Source organism: Pipistrellus kuhlii, unplaced genomic scaffold, assembly GCF_014108245.1.
Source record: "Pipistrellus kuhlii isolate mPipKuh1 unplaced genomic scaffold, mPipKuh1.p scaffold_m20_p_1, whole genome shotgun sequence".
NCBI classification, from domain to species: Eukaryota; Metazoa; Chordata; class Mammalia; order Chiroptera; family Vespertilionidae; genus Pipistrellus; species Pipistrellus kuhlii.
The window spans coordinates 115,385,086-115,399,652 of NW_023425404.1; the positions used below are offsets into that span (position 1 = coordinate 115,385,086).

Genomic DNA, 14,567 nt, shown 5'->3' on the forward strand with positions numbered 1-14,567 from the left:
GGAGGGAGTGTGTCTGTGTGTATGTGGTGAAAGGTAGGAAGGAGTGAAGAAGCAACGAAAAAGTTCCACCTTCCCATATGCAAGTTGCTTTTGTGTGATAGAACTTAATGAGTGGCTGAGATTTATTTCCTGAGCTGTGGTGTGTTTATATACACAAGACTTGTGGGAGATCCATGTTTATTTGAAACTAGAGGCCTGGTGTACAAAATTTGTGCACTCATGGGGGAGAGTATCCCCATCCTGGCCTGTGCTCTCTCACAGTGTGGGAGCTCCACAATCCATATCCCCAAAGAGGTAGGCCCTGCCCACCCATCTGGGCTCCTCGATGGATTGTCCCCAAGAGGTAGGCCAGAGCTGGGGGTAGTGTCCCTGGTGTTGCCATGCAGAGCTGCCAGGACCTGCCCCTGGCATTGCCACACAGAGCTGTGGGACTCATCCTGCACCGCACATGCAGCATCAAGTCCCCACCCACCTGCACATACCCACTGTGCATGCAGCCTCCTGATGATGGATTGTTATGGCATGAGGGCATGAAGGCATGATGGTGTAAGGGTGTGATGACCACAAAGGCTTTTATTAGTACAGATTAGAGGCCCAGTGCATGAAATTTGTGCATGGAGGGGTCCCTTAGCCCAGCCTGCACCCTCTCCAATCTGGGACCCCTCTGGGAATGTCCTATGACCTCTCACAATCTGGGACCGCTGGCTACTAACTGCTTGCCTGCCTGCCTCCCTGATCACCCCTAATCCCTCTGCCGGCCAACCTGGTCACCTCTAACTACCTCAGTCTGCCTGTCTGATTGCCCCTAACTGCTCTACTACCAGCCTAATCACCCTAACTGCCTCTGTCTAGCCCTGCACCCAGGACCCAGGATTCACTCCTCCAGCCAGTCACAGGCACCCAAGACCCAGGCTTTCCTCTCTCTGGCTGGCTGCAGGCACCCGGGACCTGAGCTAGCTTCATCCAGGCCGGCCAGAGCCTCAGGGGACCATGGGCAGGCAGCTTTGCCTGGGCCACAGACGCAGGCTCCTGGGACTGCAGGGTGGGTGCCTGGGACCATGAGGCTGGTGGCTTGTCCCTTTTCTGGGCTGCAGCCCCAGTAGTTGGTGCCCAGGTCCACAGGGCAGGGGGCTTGTCCCTCTCCTGGGCTGCAGGCACAGGCACAGCTGCTGGCACCCAGGACAATGGGGTGGGTGGCTTGTCCCTCTCTCAGACTGCAGCCTGGTTGGTCCCCATTCTCCTCTTTAAGCTCATTTGTGCCAGGCTGGTCCCCATTCCTCTCTCCTCAGTGTTGAGTGTCTAAGCTGTTATGACGTGAGGCCGTGATGACCATTTGCATATTAGCTCTTTATTATATAGGATTAGTGTAGATTATCTTGAGCTAGAGGGATCCTGGTTGCTTTCCTGAAGAAAGCTTTAGGAAATATAAAATGCTGTCTTAATAGGCTCACTTCCAGGCATGCTTTGCATTTTTAGTGGATTGCTCTCTCTTTTTTTAACCCTCATCCATAGACTGAGGATATTTTTTCCATTGGTTTTTAGATAGTGAAAAGAAAAGGTGAAGGGGAGAGAAACATCCACATGAGAGAGACATATCAAATGGTTGCCTCCTGCTCACACACCTACTGGGGCTGGGGATTGAACCTGCAACCAAGGCACGTGCCCTTGACCAAGACTTGAACCCATGACCCTTTGGTCTATAGGCTGAAACTCTAAGCACTGAGAAACTGGCCAGGGCAGTTGTTCTCATTTTTGGCAGGGTTAGCTGTGGTGGTAAATACTTCAGCAAGGGCTTTCCATCTGGGGAGGACTTTCCATCCAGGGATGTTATTGGCCGCCAGATTCTAGCTTCCTGCTAAAGAAAGATACATGTTAGCTTAGACTAGGGGGCAGGGATTCAATTGCAGCAAATTCACTCCTGAAGTCAGCCAGTTACCTTTATGCCCTTAAACAAGGGGCTCTTTGGACCGGCAGGCCCAGTTGGCTATTGCTTTGGTGATATGACCTGGAGGATTGGGACAGAGTTTGAGCTGTGGTGTGAGCACAGCAGTGAACAGCAGTGGTGACAAAAGGCCCATGCATCCTGCCTATCTCCCTGATTGGCCTTATGCATCCCACACAGAACCAGGGACCACGGAGACTGACAAGGGCTGACCTCCAGAGCCCAGGGTCCTACAGTGTCTCTTTCAGCAAGGGCTGCTCTGTGGAGACAGTGCCCATGCCTAGCACATGCTGCACTTGGGTAACTCTTTATAATGAACAGTGATACAAACACTAACCTAGCATCCTGACACAGTGTGATCTCTAATCTCACATCCTTTTATAAAGTAGGGAAGATACATAATTGAGAATATATCATCTCTAAGTAACAAAAGGAAATTAAAAATAGAGTAAGAATTAGCCTCTAGTAAATAAACTGAGCTTGTCTACAACATCTAACAAGACAATAAAAATAGCATCTCTACAATAGATGAGTGGATAAAAAGCAGCTGTGGTACATATGTGGTAAATACCATGAAATAGGACTTTGCCATAAAAAGATTAAGATCTGATGAGAGAATAGATGGACCTAAAGGGTATTACAGCTAAGTAAAATAAGTCAAAGACAAACACCATATAATTTCACTTATATGTGGAATCTAAAGAACAAAATAAATGAATAGACAAAATAGAAACAGACACACAGATACAGAGAACAGACTAATGGATGTCAGAGGGGAGGACTGTTGAGGGGCTAGGTATAAAAGGAGAAGGACTAAGAAGTACAGATTGGCAGTTACAAAATAGTTATGGGGAAGTAAAGTTCAGCATAGGGAATATAGTCGACAATATTGTAATAACTACATATGGTGCCAGGTGGGTACTGGAAATATCAGGGAAACACTTGTAAAGTATATGATTGTCTAACTGCTGTGCTGTATAACTGACATCAATACAAAATAATGTTGAATTCAAACTGTACTTAAAAATGAAATTTAAAAAATTGAATAAAAAGAATAGCATTTGCAAGTTGACTTTTAAAAATGAGCCTGGTGAGGACACTAGCACCAGAGTTACAGATTTCCAGCGCATTTTAAGCATTTGTCACCTAGAAACAAACAAGATCGCCAAACAGCAACTGAGATCTCTTCATTTTGAAAACGCTTTAATAAGTGTCGACAACACTGTTTTGCAAAATGTAAAGGTACTATACAAATTCTTAATACAAAAAGAATAAATTAAAAGCAGATTTCTTTTTAATTCTGCAATTTTGTCTACAACATACATCTTTTTCATTGATTACAGTTGAACAGAATCCAGTAAAATCATTTTACATGCTCTACAGTCAGTTTCAGGAGCAACTTAATCCTTCTCTCCCCCATTATTAAACTAGAGTCCATTTTACACAACTTGTAATAAACTATTGACATTGTGTATGAAAAACTTTACACCTAGTTAACTAAGCAGTAACTGGTCATCGGATAGCACCTGGATGGGGTTTGCTATATTTAGAACTAAACTAATACTGAATGAAAACAAATTGGAATTTTAACTTCTTCAACACTCACCTCCGCATAATAAAATAAAAAATTCACCTGATTAGCAACAATCTGATATAGGCGTTTTCGCCAGTCTTTTGGCTAAACAGGTAGTTTCTTACACGTGTCCACAGAATCCAATGGGGCTTTATATCAGACCAGGCTTTATGGTTCATCTTTTGTTTTAAAGAAATAGGGATTTATAAAGAGCTTGCAAGTGCTTGTGTACAATTACTCTATTGTTGCCCACTACATTGATCATTCCTTAATCATGTCAGTCTCAAAGGACTAATACTTTATGTACACTTCGTAGTAACTGAACGCAGCTAAACAGTAAAACCTGTTTTACTTATTTTCTGTCTTTACTACCAGACTATTGTGATGTTGGTCTGAATTATAATCCCTCTCCTGCTCCATTTCTTTTTGCCCCCAGAATCCAGAACCCAGGTGTTGGAAAGAATTTTCATCTCTCATTCTTAAAGCTTGACCCGATTGACTTCAGACTTGATGCTCCATTACTGTATATGTTGTAGAACCTTGTCATCTTTTCTATTTCCCTTTTGACTGACTGCTCATGTTGTAAATAGTCCAGTTTAGTTATCCACATATCAGTTTTGGGAGAAAGAAAAAAAAAATGGCCCAATATATAATGTTTCCAAGTGGGGAGGGAAAAAAATCTGCTATTTGTAGCTTTGATCATCAGAATAAGGGCAATAAAAATATACCCTCCCACCCCCAATCAATCCCCAGAATCATTTTAACATTATAACCAGTTTTATGTATTCTGCAGGGTTTACCCCTAAAGTGTTCTGTGAATAGTAATCCCTTCCGCAAGTTGCTATCACCAGCCCAGCTGTGCACAGGGCCTCAGGGACCAGGCCCTGAATCATCCAGCCGGCTGTGAATCCACAGGCTTTGTCCGCTGCAGCAGAGGGTGCACCACGTTAGTTATTTTGTTTAATGTCCATCCATACCCTCCTGGTCTGGTGGAGTCTATTGTTATCCTTGGATTACATATACATAAAGAACAAAGGTTTTTCTTTTTATGCTAAAGCTAACTTCAGTCCTGCTCTCCCACAAAACTACCCCCACCCTGGCTCCTGTCTCTGGCTGCCCAATGCCTTTCTGGTAAGTCATTACAAGGGAGGTAAAAATATCCCCCCACCCTCCACTTGTGCCAATAAGCACAGTATACCGCCTCTGTGGAGACCGTGTTTGTGCCATTTTGAATATCCAACTAAGAGTGTGCACTTGTTATTATTATAAAAGTCGTTTTGAGGCCTGTGAAGATTGATGGCTTTCCAGTTGTGTTTTAAGCATAGCTCAAAGCACATGTAAACGTGCAGTTCCCACACCGTTTTTTGCTCTTCTTTCTTCTTTTGGTGCCTGCAGACAAGTGTGGTACATCAGGTGGCTGACACTGTTGTAGGCATCTGGGCCCCCTGAGAACTGGTATTTTTTTCAACCCTGCTCTGCCTTAGTAGACACATGAGTAAAATCTTTCTACCTAAGAGCATAGTTGGGTTTTTGAATAAGTGACACATTGGTAACTGAAGTTGGATCTGAGCTCTTTGTCACACAAGTGCTAACAAACATAAAATGAGCCACAACAGTTAAACACTTGAATGAATTGCAATGTGCTTTTTTCCCTTGGTTTCTTGTAAAAAATATAATGAAACACCTTGTACAAAAAACAAAACAAAACAAAATAAAAAAACAGGATTGTTTACAGGTTGTTTTAATGAGAGAGAACCACTTTTGGCTTTATCACCTTATGTCTCCTACAAATCCCAAAGGAAAGCAGCTGTGTCCTGGGCTTGGGCACTGGCCAGGGCTGATAGCACACTCCGCTGCTCCCCACAGGTCAGTCCTCAGCATCCAGACTCACGGAGATCCGACTTTCGCGACACATCACTGAGTTTTCCTGGCTCTCCCAAGAGAGAAGGTGGACGTTAGGCAGAGGCAATAAAGAGGGGAAACAGTTTACAAATGGTTGACTTGGACTTGGGTGTTGTAGCAGTTTAGAATTTGAAAGAGATTTTGTTACACAAAGAATGTCTTCCTCTTGGCCCCTCTCATTTTTTGTGTTTTAATTTTTTAAATCTTTGGCAGCATAGAACTGATTGTGATCCTCTGATGCATCTCTGATGTGATGAGCATCCTGTTTCATTCCTCCCCACTCCCCCAAGAGCCACTGCCCAAGGAATGTTTCAGGTGTCAAGAGCCTTCCCACCAGGCGGCCTGTTCCTGAAGTGCCTGGTTGGCATGTCCAGGCAGCAGGCTGGCCACAGCTTAACAGACTTTCTGGGCCACCCGCAGTAGTCTCCTTCCCTGCCCTCTGTAACACGTGTCCACAGGAATTTGAGGGCAGCCAGCTTTCCTGATGGTTCCTGGTTTGGGGGCTGTCATGGCAGGGGGAAGCCACCAAGGTACCATTAAGGACAGGTGCCTGGCTCTCTGTGGGCGAGAGAGCCAGGGGACACACAGTGGGACCGGAACCTTCCATAATGTCTCCTCAGTCAGGTTTTTGAGTTGTGAGGGGATGTGGAGACAGGAGGAAAAAGTGCTGAGGGCTGAAGCTGGTGTAGGGTGACAGTGCGTCTGGGTAAGGCAAATGAGAGGCAGTGAGGTGATCTCAGAATGGCGTTGAGGCGGTCAGATTGAGGCCGGCTGGCTCACACGAGGGTCCCCGGCTTGGCTTTCTCCTGGCCGTACCACTGGACGTCAGCGAGCTCTGGATACAGGGGGGAGTCCAGGAAACAGCTGTCACTGTAGCTCCTGCAGGGAATCCAAGGAGAGCAGATGGTGAGTGGGGAGTGGCGTTTACTGGCCTGCCTTCACAAGTGTGTGCTGATTTTGTAGGCTTTCATACTGAGCAGTAGCCTTCCCTGTCCACAAGGAGCTAGGCCTGAGTAGATATAAAGGGGACCTAACCTATGACATCTGTGAAGGAGGATAGTGGAGCTAATGCTTACTTATACAGTTGGTCTGCTTGCTGGAGTCACCAGGGAAATCTCAAAAACCTCAGGTCTGGGCTCCACCCGAGAGGTGCTGGTTTATTTGGTCTGCGGTGCACTGGGTATGCTGGGCACAAGTGCTTTCAGAGACCTGCTTTCAGAGACTTCCCGTGGTCCCCCTGTGCACACCGGATAGCCCCTGGGGCTGGGTTTCTCAGGTTTCCTTTCCCACAGAACAGCTGCTTTGAGTAGCCCTCCCTGGGCCCTAGGGCTAACCAGATTTTATTGTCCTAGAACTTTTAAAATGTTAGATTACCCCATAGTGAAACTGGAATCATACTTTAAACTGAGCTTTTAAAAATGCTGAACCAATGCTTACTATTTCAAATTACGTGTTTTGTGATTATAAAAAAAGGTATGTTGAAAATATATAAGAAAGTATATAGAAAACAAGAGACTTCTAAAAAGACTTTCAGGTAGGCAGCACTATGTAGGTGGAGTAGAAGGAATTTTTACACATCAAGAGGCGATCACAGAGCTATATATGTTGAAGCTGATAATCATCACTAGGGATCATGTTCAAGAAAAAGAGCCCCTCTCTAGTGACCCTAAACTAACTCTTTCAGGGTAAGGTAAAGGTCAGACATTATCTTGGTGAAGGTGGGAATGAGCTGGAGTTTGCCCGTAGGTCCTGCCTTCATGGCCGCAGTCACAGATGTTGACGTGGCTAACTTGGTGCTCTGCCCTACAGCTGTGCTGTGGCCTGGAGTGTCTTGTTTACCCTCTCTTGTGCCTTTTGCTTTTACTCCTCATGGGATTACATTTGTGCCGATTCCTGAAGGGATGAAACCTCTAGGCCTGTGACCACAGCCTTCAGTTTTGGAAAGAATGTCCCTGTGAAGGACATTGGGCTGTGACTATGAGTTAGTAGGTCTGTGTCTTGGTAAGGCTGGATTTTCAAGTTTGACCTCCCAAGAGCATATGCCAGCGAGGGAGTAGGAATATCTATTTGATAACACTATCGGACTTTCCATAAATGTCAGAAGATTCTCTCCTCTGCTGATGATCTCCTGGTACCTAGTGCTAGGGTTATGCTTGGGATGGGTGACAGGAAGAGCCCCCAATCCAATGTAGTTCAAAGAAGAGCAAGTTTAAAGAGCATCTTAAACATGGCCTCAAGAACCAGTTTATGATTGAGAATGATCAGTCAACACCACTTTTCTGTTTGATTTCTGTAGGAACACATGGATGAAGACATTCTGGATTTTATAAATGTTTCTCATCTGGCTTAAAAAAAAACAAAACAAAAACAAAACAAAAAAAAAAAACACCAGGAAAGCTGGAAATCCCAAGGCATCTATAAGCATACTGTGTGCATACCATCTTAATGAGAGTCTTGTGCCAGGAATCCCAGTTAATGCTGTTTAAATGTGGCTTCAGAAGCAAAGTAACAAAGTCTCTTAATTAGTTAGGTCCTAGCCATGGATATCTTAACTAAAGAAATGGAGCATCTGCATGGTCCATGCCTGACTCCATTACATCCTCTCTGCAAAATTCCTCTTTGCCCTGAGAAAGCAGATGTGTGCCACTGTGCGTGTGAATTGAGAAACTTTTTTTGTGGCAAAAGGTGGTTGGACCCCATAGTGGACATTGGCTGTTTTGGAGGAGTGAGTGTGGATGCTGGCGCCCTGGTGGAGTCCCTCTGTGCCTTTATGTGCTCGCCACCAGGTGTCACCCCATACCCTCACCTAGGGTGGATAAATGACTCAGGTGGCCCAATTAAGAATCCTCCAGTCATAGTCACTGGTTCACAGTTTGAAAGCTGCAAGGCCAAGCAGCTTTCACACCATGAAGATGTCAGTTTCCTCCTAAGAATACAGTTTCAGGAGCAGGAAGTGGATAGGGAGATGGAAAGAGAACTAGCAAGTCCTGGCTCCACCTTTGCCCCGAGTAATGAGGCATACCTCACTAGTTTATCAAAGAAGAGTTGGATCCAAGCCATGTTTCTGGAAGTTGTAATAGATTAAGGTTACATGCTCAGATGGCTAAAACTTTTCATTAATATTTGTGGAGAAGACACTTAAGATTATTTATTTGCCTAAGTTCCAAATAGCCTTCCCCATCTTTTTTTTTTTCTTTCTTTTTTTCCTTCTGATAAGAATTACTTCCCCTAAGTTTGCCTTTAAAAGAAACAGCCCAGATGAGAACTCCTAGAGAAGACCAGGTAGAACATTTATATCTCATAGGCACTGGAAAAAACTGTTTTCTGAATCCACATCTTTTACAGTAACTGCAAGCCTTTTGAGACGAATAGGGGAGTTTTGGGGATTGGTAAAAAGGATAGGTAAGCTCTGAATTGCTTTGAGTGCTGCATTTCTATTCTTGTAAAGACCAGATTTGGAAGACAAGTACAGCTTTTGATTCCTCAAGGAATGAAGTTGAGACTTAAATGAATAAAGCCAAAAAGATTTCAAAAATTTACTCAGTTGGATTTTGTTCTTTTAACAGTTTGATGGCAGTGCTAGAACCCAAAGGAGGTATCTTACAACTTCAAGGACGAGAAACACAGACTCCGGTCCCTGTGAATCTTTTGAGTTCTCTTTTCCCCCAGTTCCCAAGGGCCACAGGTAAGCTCCTCTGGATCCTGAGTTCAGCTCTCTTTGCATTGAGTTATCAATCTAATTGGCTTCCCAATACAAGCCTAATGGGTTAGTCTGGACTGATAAGAGGCTCTAACAGAGCACCAAGCACTAGCCCTTGGTTAGTCCACAGTTCACACTGGTTGAGGTCTGCTGGTTCAGGCCCAGTTTTACTTTGGGAGCTGCTTCTGGTGCACATCTAAGGCTTTCTCTTGGTCAGTCCGCAGTACCATCTTTTGGCTACTGTCGGTTTCTGTCAATGTGCCCATGAAGCAAGGGGTAATTGTTCTATGGTTAATGGGAACTTCAGAAGCCAAAGCTGCAAAACTAATGGGAACAAGTTGAGCACTTAAAGCTGTTAGAGGGCTTCCCAACTAACCCTAAGACTCATACCAGGATAAGGTGGTCATGACACAGGCTAGACTGACACTGGATCACCTGCCAACCTCAAGAACATGCTCAGGCATTGAGGTATTAATTTGGCTCTGAGAGACCAATGCTTAATTAAAGAAATGGAATCTTTAAGATTCTGCCAGAAATCTGACTTGTGGCCATCTGTTTTTGTTTTTGTTTTTTTCTATAAACTAGTGACTTTTGCGTTATCATACTTACTCAAGGCCAAAATTAAAAAATTAAAATTTCTGTTGTATATGTATGTATATATATTGCAAATGGGTAATGTTTTCTACTTCTGGGTAGCATTACCAAAATTAGTTTGTAAATGAGCTCTATTTAACTGGCTTGAAGAAAAATAAGCACTTATCAAATTAAGTATTCTAAATGCTCAGAAATATAGAAACTTAACCCAGATGTTTTTTCAAAGTTTATGTGATCTAAGATAAATATTTAGTAAATAAAAGCTAGTTTAAGTGTGCTGGTTCAATTAAAATAGGCATATATTCAGTTATCAGCTTGACTATAATGCAGAAATACAACTTATATCCTAGTCAAATAAGTTTGGTTATCTCTATTACACAATTTGTCAGCAAGGAAAATAACAAGATTTGGTTAACTGCTTAATATCTTGAGAAATTTTCTTGATTAATCTAAACACAACTGTTAAAACAAGTGAACAAATATGAGCTGGTCATGGTCTGTATGTTTCTCACTGGGTAGAAACGTTTTCTGTAGCAAAGAAATTACTTGAAAACACCATCCCTCCCTGGGGCGCCCCTACTGCTTTGCACAGTGACCTCAGAACTCATTTTCCTGGCCAGACAATCTAAGAACTCTATGGAGTCTCTTCTCTGCTCCTCAGAGACTGATTGTCCATATTGTCCTCAGTCTTCAAGACTAGCAGAAAGGCTGAATGTGGCATCATTAAAACCCAATTACAAAAATTTGCGAGCCTTGGGAATTCCCTGGACCAAGGTGCTGTCACTGTTCTAGAAAATCTAAGGGTCCTTCCTTAACTTTTGAAAAACATAAGTTTGCTCCCTGTGAAAGAATAACCTGCAGACCTGTACAGCTGCCTCATTCCCCATACTCTGATCATTGCCTTGCCCAATGGGATCTATTAAAATATTGCTAGCTCTTTGTTCTCTATTTCCAGAAACATCTCTCAAAAGTTAAAAAAAAAAAAAGCCTACAGTGAATACAGCCTGACCTCTGATTCTTCTCATGACCTACTTCCTACAGCAGCAGTTGCCAACCTTTTGGACCTCACGGATCACCAGTGGTCCATGGACCACCAGTTGGTGACCGCTCTCCTAGAGAATATGTCTACTGAAAAAGACATAAACATAAAGGACTCCCTCTTCCCTTGTTGGAAAGGCCTTTTCTGGTGCTGCTCACCAATTCCCATGCAGCTAAATGTGAAGGCATCCGTCCCTATTTAAGAGTCACAACACCTGAATGGACCAGCAAAGCCACTGATGATCTCAAACTCATGATCTCCATGCAGTCAGCAGCAGACAACACTGGATGTAGACAGCTATCCCAAACATGGGCCAGGCCAGCAGAACTTAAAGCTTACTTCCAACACTGTTTTCCTCTACAAAAGTCAGGAGGGGAAAAATTAGACTATTCTACTTTTCTGTTTTTTTTTTTTCTTCTTCTCCTATTTTCCCTTGATCTTGTCCATATATAAAATGCCCTTGCCTGTATCTGCCAGGTGATTGCCAAGCATGGTAACTTTCTAGGCTGCTGGATTTGCCACCTAAAACCTCATATCTCCCATGGTGGTAGAGATGCTGGTCATTCCTGTACCTGGTTTATTTTCTATCCTTAATGCCTAGTATTTCAAACTGATATCTAACACCTATATCCTGGACAAAATCTCTCTGCCTCGACCTCCTCTTTAATCCACTATGAGAAGTTACTCAGATGTGACCTTTTAGTTGCTATCAACCCTAAAAGCTTCTCTCACCCTGAGGAAGATATCCAGTCGTGGCATGGTTAGGAAAAATAAACAAAATGAATGAAGTTCATGCAGAAGAAACACCTAGCAATATACAAGTGATCAATACTCCCTAATAGGGACTTGATCAAAAAGTGGAAATGTAGACCCTAACTAAAATGGAGTCACTTATGTTATGGAAAAAATGGAGATGGTCAACACAGATTCATACAGGAAACTTAGTCTAATCTTAGAGGAATTTATAGCCCTTCTCAAATCAGAAGACACCAGCCTATCTCCAACCACAAATCTATTCATGCCCATGTCTGGTCTTCCTTATTCCCTGACTCAGCTACCCTGACCCAAATTTACAGTTTGGTTGTTAACATTTCTTGTTGTTCCAATGAGGCTACTGAAATCCATCTGCCATTTCCCTCTTCTATGGTATTAGACACTTGAGAATGAACCTTCTGTGCTCTGAGGGACATGTTCTCCATCTAACAATGTCTTTGACCAAGAAAAAAAATACAAGAGGAAGAAAGAAAGCAACAGCTAAATAATATGGTTGATCAGTGATACTTGCTGCAAAATACCTTGATCAAGAGGGGAAATGTGAAAGCATTTCTATCTAAAATGGAACTGGAGGATAGGAAATGGAGAATGTCACACATGTGCTTTCAGAAAAACAGAACTTAAAAGCTGAGAGACCAGTTACCAGTATAATGCTAGTATAACAAACAGTTCACAAGTCTTCTCTTCCAACAACTGAATATCCACCAAGAATCTCTAACCTGGAGCCAATAAGCTTATTGTTTAGACACTGGCTGGACTCTATCCCCTTTTCCCTTCTTCCCCATAATTACAGCCTGCCCCAAACCCTCAATGGACTCACCTGTAGCTGAATATATCAAGCATTTTCAGAATTGCAATTACTTTGCTATTCCTGAATAAACTCAATTTCTGATCATTTGAGCTTGTCTCACTTTGCCTCCATATATATATTGACAGCCATTATGGGCAGTGTTACAATTAGAGTTGAGCATTCATTTAAGATGTGTACTTGAAAGCCAGGGCTCCCAATTAAAACAGAATGGGATACCTGTTTTTACTGGCATGCTAAAACCTCCAAGAGGCTTCAAGATTCCAAAATAACTTCACTTAAAGATTCATTGCAAAAGGCTAATAAAAAATTAAGCACATAGTAGTACCTACAACTAAAGACTACAGGACTGATATGTTCCTACTGCTCCCTTCCATCCTCCTTTATCTGAGTACTCACAGTCTAATCCTCTCTCTGAACTGCCTTCCCACTGTAAAGAGACTATAAGACCTGAATAAAAGTCTGCCAAGTCTATGGCCTTACAGATTCCCCTATATAGGCCCCTCCCAAGGTTGATGAGACTCTTAGGAATTTTCCAATAAACTGCTACCAGTTATTCCCTTAAAACAGCTGAGGAGAAACTAAAATTAAATCAGTGAAAAACCTTGCCCAATTTCTGGTAGATACCATGGTTACACTCTCTCTTTAAACCCCACTTTCTCTGGAGCCTGCAGAGTGGATCCAGGGAAAACTGGCAGAAGCTTGTGAAGGGTGAGAAATCTTTTTAGAGTCGGCTTTCCCACGTCTCTGTATGTAATGCCAGGTCTATTAGTCAGCATGGTTTGTGCCACACTGAAACATTTACCGTGAGGGAGAATGTTCTTCTGGAAATTATGAAATGTAATGATAAGTTTTCCAATCCACAGAATGCTAGTATAACAAACAGTTCACAAGTGCTTACTTCTTAGTGTTCACTAGGAATTAAGGATTCTAAGGGTTGGAATTCTAATAAGTGCATCCTAGAAATTGTATGACATTCCTAGAAATCTGATATGTCCTGGTATTATCAGTCATAATTCCACTTATTATCTTAAGATGTTGTATATCACAGAAATAACCAAATCTCCCTGTCAATTCCATCACAATGAACTCTCGTCAGATCTTTAGTACCAGGAACTCTTGACCATTGGCACCGTGGGCAAATCAGGAGGTGCTGAATCATGGTTGCATACTTCACACCTGAAGGCGGCTCGATCTGACTTCTGGTCCTGTGCAAACGCCTGAGATCTCACAATCAAACTAACTAGGACAAAAGTAGCCAGCATCTGAGTAGACCACTTCCCCCAAGATGTCAGATCAAGAATGTTTCTTTCTATTCCTCCTTCCATCTCTGACCATTTTTTCCTGTTTCTTACACACGAGGGTCTTTATGACTCTTTTGTCTACCTTGTGTCTTGCTCAGACCTGGAAAGTTCATGTATCTCAGACCATTGCAAAGGTTGGTAATTTAGCCTCCCAACAACTGCTGGGTTTGCCATGATGCTGGTGATTCTATAGCTCTGTCCATCCCAAACTTCTCCCTGATTTTCAATGCATCAGTTTCTCTGGGGAAAACCTAGCCTTCTCTATCATGTCAGAGTCCCTAGCCCTGAGAATATATTTCTTTTTTTCTGGTTAACAACTCCAGACCCGGGGAGCTTTGCATTCAGGCTCTGTATCCAAAGAAAGGGACACAAGGCAAGGGTGTTCAGTACAAAAAGAATACCTTTACAGTCTACAGACCCTTAAATTTTACTGGCCTGCATGGTGACACCTTTTAAAGTCCTGACCCATAGACTATGCTATGACCAACACCACTTGCTGCACCTGGATTGATACGTTGTGGAAGTTGAGACAAGCCAGTTGGCTTAAAGTGACACCTTCAACAGGCCTTTCTTGACTTACTGGATTTTGATCAGTTTGGGTCTTGGGTCCAAACTGTACTCCAGACATTGGGAATTATCCTGTTTATAATAATTGTAGTAGTTCCCCCCTGGTGTGTTCTCTCAAAAGCTTTAATGCATATTCACAGCCACTAACTATCAGGCAAATTATCCCCCTAAGAACAGAATGTCAGAATAAAACAAAGAGAAGGACCACCTGAAAGCATGTGAACCTGACTTTGTGAACAGTGAATGCCAGAGAGAGATTGAGCAAAAAATGGAGAGATCTCCAGACAGGAAGCTAATGCCTTAAATTTTCATCACATCTCTCAACTAGGCTGAGTCCAATCAAAGGTGGAGGGGGGTGGGATTA

General features: G+C 43.0%; 1 protein-coding gene across 9 annotated transcripts in view; it reads right to left on the minus strand.

Annotated features, from left to right (window-relative positions):
* Positions 1–3,214: 3,214 nt before the first annotated feature.
* FRMD4A (FERM domain containing 4A) overlaps positions 3,215–14,567 on the minus strand; it is a 595,439-nt gene continuing 584,086 nt past the window's right edge. For 5 of the 9 annotated variants that reach the window (XM_036460347.1, XM_036460307.1, XM_036460315.1 and 2 more), the window contains one exon: positions 3,215–6,296. In XM_036460347.1, coding sequence (XP_036316240.1) covers positions 6,194–6,296 — 103 coding nt within the window. In that variant the 3' untranslated portion in view covers positions 3,215–6,193. Of the gene's footprint in view, positions 6,297–7,798; positions 11,960–14,567 lie in introns of those variants that run through there. The other 4 variants (XM_036460333.1, XM_036460324.1, XM_036460288.1 and 1 more) reach the window with 2 other exon arrangements.